The 5,031-nt window shown below is 43.4% G+C and overlaps 1 protein-coding gene across 1 annotated transcript in view; it reads right to left on the bottom strand.

The window, feature by feature from the left end:
• Nucleotides 1-3,992, bottom strand: part of Tsnax (translin associated factor X) — a 30,122-nt gene extending 26,130 nt beyond the window's left edge. The window contains exon 1 of the mRNA XM_048800408.1: nt 3,943-3,992. Within this exon, the coding sequence (XP_048656365.1) occupies nt 3,943-3,992 (50 nt within the window). The remainder of the gene's footprint in view (nt 1-3,942) is intronic.
• Nucleotides 3,993-5,031: the final 1,039 nt, after the last annotated feature.

Genomic DNA, 5,031 nt, shown 5'->3' with positions numbered 1-5,031 from the left:
AGCCAGCCTTAGCAAAATCAAGGCCCTAAGCAACTAAGTGAGACCCTGTCTCTAAATAAAATACAAAATAGGGCTGGGGATGGGGCCTAGTGGTCAGTGCCGCTGAGTTCAATCCCTGGTACACGCCCTCCCGCCCCCGCCCCCCAGAAAAAGGAGAGCCCTGGGAGTGTTCCTTTCTTAGGAGAGTAACCCACGGAAGCTCGGCACACCTTTGCAGCGCTGAGTTCGAGCTTGACTAGCCAGATTCCTTGCAGATAAAGGAGGCCCTGGGGACCCTGCATGTGGATATTAGGCATATGTTTCTCCCGAGTGTGTGACTTCCGACCCTGGTTGACACCCACCAGTATTCCACTACTTTTATATATATGTATATGTATATATATGTGTGTATATATATATATATATATATATATATATATATATATATATATGGTTGTAGTCAGACACGATACCTTTTATTTTTATTAATTTATTTTTTTTATGTGGTGCTGAGGATTGAACCCAGCGCCTCACATGTGCTAGGCAAGTTCTCTTCCACTGAGCCACAACCCCAGCCAACCACTACCCTTTGATTAGAGGTTTGTGACAAGGCTATGGAAAATTTAAAAAGACTGATCTAAATGTAGTAGTTTTTCTAAACATTTTTTTAGTTGTAGGTGGGCACAATATCTTTATTTCATTTTTATGTGTTGCTAAGGATTGAACCCAGTGCAGTCTACCACTGTGCCACAACCCCAGCCCCTAAATGTAGTAGTTTTAATGTGACTTCCTCTAGCCTCAAGGAATCCAGTAGTTAGAACATTTATAAAGTCAGTGCTTTAAAAAAAAAACAAAAATAAAAAACAGTCTAGGATAAGGATTTTTCTCCATATCTTTTATTGGTTCATTAAAGTTGTACATAAGGGTGGGGTTTGTTACACATTCATACATGCACACGATATAACAATATAATTGAACCCATGTCGGTCTCTATGGGAAAAGGGTATTTTTCCTATCTCCTAATAGCAGCTCCCAGGACCTCAACTTTGCAAAACCTAGATCTCTTCTGTTTCCTTCCTTTCTGCAGTCACCACTGCCCTGGGCTGTTTTGCCACAGCTTTGTCACCTGAACTGCTTCCCATAGATTTCATGATTAGAGCACTAGTTTCATAACCTATAAGGACTTCTCAAAGCACTTGGTGGAGGTGAATCCCTAGGGCTTTTTCCCAGCACTTATTTGCATATGGCAGGTTTGCCAAGTGTCCCAAATGTAGCTACACCTTTTGTCAGGAAACATCTTGCAACCTCTGGCAACCTGCAAGCCAATCCCTCCTGTTTTCTTGTTTCATTGCTTCAGGTTCAGACACAGAGTTGGCACTTAGCCAGCTTGTTTTCCATCAGGGAAAGCAAGTTAGGGAGTTTCCCAAGACCTCATCTCTGGAATACTGCTCCTCCCTTCTGTTGCGTTCTGACCTCCCATATTTGATTCTGAATAAAGTGCTAAGCCTTGTAATCACACCTGTTGTTATCCAGTATATAAGTCCTCACTCCAGTTGCCTTTATAGGAGGAATAAATACCACATGTCAGGATTGGCTTTGGATATTGCGGGGCGGGGGGGAATCATAACCAAGAAAGAATAAATGAGGCCCTCAAGAGATTATGTTTAAGTTTCTCCCTTATTGTGTGCTACTCTACTACTCAGCTATATTACCTCCCTTTTAGGTACAAATTCAACATAACAGACTAGCACAAATTGGAAACAATGTGTTAGAATAAGCAGGATTAAGGTATAAATTATGATGTAGCCACGTGAAGGATAATTATGGGGCCATAAACACAAGGGTGAGGTGGTTTTACATATTCTACACAAATATTTTAATGTTTACTTCTCATGGTTAGACAGCTAAGCCAGTGGTTCTCAACAAAAGGTCATTTCCTCTTGGGACATCCGGCAACATCTAGAGACCTCTCTGGTCGTTGGGAAGTGGGACTGGGTCACACAGGCATCTGGAGTCCAGGGTACAGCTGATCATCCTGCAATGCACAAGACAACCCCAACCAGTGTTCCACCCCAAATGTTAGTAGTGTGGTCGGTGAGGAACTGAGAGACCCTGCCCTAAATTATCAGGTGTGGGGGTTTGGGTAAGCTGTGGAGGGGGTCAAGGAGACACCAGTTAATTGACCTTGACTACAAAGGGAAAAGGAGACAATGGCCAAAAGTATCAGCAGGCTCTTGCAGCCTGCCACAGGGGGACCACCTCCACTTGCACAGCTGCTGTTCTTACTCCAGAGCTTTTCCTTTCCATTACCTATGGAGTCATATCTGGGGTGTGATGGTGACCATGCGTGTTCTCTATGTTTATGGAGAAGGTGTCGACCAGGAACTGAACTAAGAAAACCACCCACTAACTTCCTAGCAAGTCAATGCCTGGCTTGACATCACAGCCCCTCATCCACTCCCATCCTGAGTAAGTCTGTGGTCCTAGAGCCCCTGAAGGAAGGAGGACAGCAACTCCTGAGGATGCCAGGACAGGTCAAGGCTCAGTGCAGTATTGTGGGCTAGTCTGCTCACTGTGTTCCTCATGTCTCCTGTGTCCTTACTGATAGAAGATATCTAATTTTGTCTACCTATTTCATCATTTACTACAAGAAATGTATGAAAACCCAGTATTATAGATTTGTAAACTTCTTGTAATTCTATCAGATTTTGTCTATGTCTGTCTACAAAGGCAGTCCTGAAGTCTGTCCACTCCTGCTCAGCTATACAAGGGTGGGCCTTGGGCCTAGAACATTACTTATAAAAAGGAGCCCACACAGCTTAAGCTGGACTTTTTGTCCTGTGAGGGAACATGCTTCCCAGTCCAGTCTTGTGCCCAGTCTTGTGCATGCTCTGTTCTGCTCGAGGACCTGGATTGAGGCCCTCAGGCACATCCCCAGCTCTCTGGCAGCTCTCTGGGGTGAGGGGAGGCCTTCCACTGCAGCATGCAGCTAGTGAACACCGTCATCTGTCACCTGCAGAACAGACCCACTGGCCATTGGGGCCAGTGCATTGCAAGGGGCTGGATCTATCATGTACTCTCTCCCCTCTTCCTATGTGGTCTTCTCTATACTGTCTATCCTTAGCAACCTCAAGTCACGAGCTGCTCTTCCCAGGTGACATCTGCCTTTTAACCTCAGCCCCAAGCATCTTACTGTCATCCTGTAGGGTAGCCTAACCACTCTGAGCAGAGAAACTATGAATTTAGACTAGTTACAAACAAATGAGTATAATAAGCATATATATTACAGATTATACACACCTGTGTGTCTGAATGTGTGCTACTGTTAAATTCAACTACTTTTTAATAAGACATGAACTTCTTTACCTTTATGGAAATGTTCATTTTAAAGACGTACCATACAGTAATATGCAAGCTATCTACTAGTATTGTTATAGCAGTGGCCAGCTTTCTTTGGGTTAGGGATTGCACCATGTATTCTTTATAACTTTTAACTTTCCTGCATGCTTATAGTTTAGATATATTACTTATAAAAAGCATATAACCTGCTAGACACATAATGTGCACCTGTGGTCCCAGCTACTTGGAAGCTGAGGCAGGAGGATTACCTGAGCCCAGGAGTTCAAGGCCAGCCTGGACCATATAGTGAGACTCTTGTCTAAACAAACAAACACACATATATTTTTTTTAAAACCTGGGTTTTCTTCTTTTATTCAGCATGGAAATCCCTGTACTTTAGTTGGACTTATTAGCCCATTTACACTTAATGTAATTTCTGATGATTCAGCTTAAATCTACTACTCAGTGTTGCTGCTTGTTTTAACTGCTCTGTGAACCTCCTCTTCTTGCTTGACTTCTTTTGGGCTAAGGCTTTAAGAAATTCTTTTCCTCCATTGCTCAGTGTTATAGTTACACCCTCTTCCTCCAGCTGTTAGTGGATGACAATGTGTCTCCTAGACTCACCAAGATCTCATGTTCTTGGCTACTTTTACCTTTTTCCTGAACAACTGCATGTAACCAAAAACATTTTTAATTCTATTTTCCCTCTTTGGATTTATATGTTTTCATGTTTTAAAGTTTTCTGCATATTTTAAAGTCCATATGGAATAGTCATCAGCTCAGGCGATTGAGATTGATTGAACTACCTCATGTACTTTCCGTCTTCATCTTTAGTTCCTTTTGTTTTATTTGTTCATTGAGAAATAAAAATTGTTCATATTCGTGACATTTTGATATAAGTATGTGGAATGGCTAAATTAAGCTGATTAGTGCATCTGTTACCTGACACATTTATCCATTTTTTTGTGGTGAGAAGACTTAACATCTCCTGTCACGGCCATTTTCAGGTATACATTGTGATATGGTGACTAGGGTCACCAGGCCGGGCGTAGATCTCTTAAACTAGCTGGATCTTGTACCTTTGACCAGCAGCTCCCCAGGGCCTTCCTTGCCCCCAGCCTCTTCCCCATTCCCTGCAACCGCATTCTGCTCTCTGCCTCTGGGTTCAAGGTTCCCAGACTCCGCGCACAGGTGAGATCACACAGTGTTCTCTCTGTGCCTGGCTCACTTCACTCCATGTTCTCCAGGGCTGCTGTTTCCAGGATTCCCCTTTCTCCCCTCTGGGATTCTATTTGCTCTTACTTGAATAACATCCTGGAGTGCAGGACTGTTCATGACCAATTCCCCTAGTTTTTATTTAGGAAAAAAAAAAATGTGTGATTTTATTTGTTTTTGTTTTGTTTTCCAATTGTTGAAGAATATTTTCTCTGGGCGCAGAATCCTAGGACTGTTATTTTCTTTCTTTCTCTGTTAAACACATAGTTCCACAGCAGGCTTCCCTGTGCCCACCTGCAAACGCTCCCCACCCAGTGGCCAGCAGCTGGAGGACTGTGGTGCCTGCTGGACAGTACAGGCTTGGAGAACCATGTGCAGGACATAGGAGTGGACTGGTTCTGCAAAAAGAGTGGGCAGTGGTCAGAGCAGCTTGTGCGTCACATGTAAGGCAGTTGAGTACAGTCTTCTTGAGCCTGGGGGAATGTGGAGGAACTTCTC

This window comes from Marmota marmota, unplaced genomic scaffold (assembly GCF_001458135.2).
Source record: "Marmota marmota marmota unplaced genomic scaffold, marMar, whole genome shotgun sequence".
In the NCBI taxonomy this organism is placed as follows: domain Eukaryota; kingdom Metazoa; phylum Chordata; class Mammalia; order Rodentia; family Sciuridae; genus Marmota; species Marmota marmota.
This window is presented reverse-complemented; position numbering and strand designations above follow the sequence as displayed.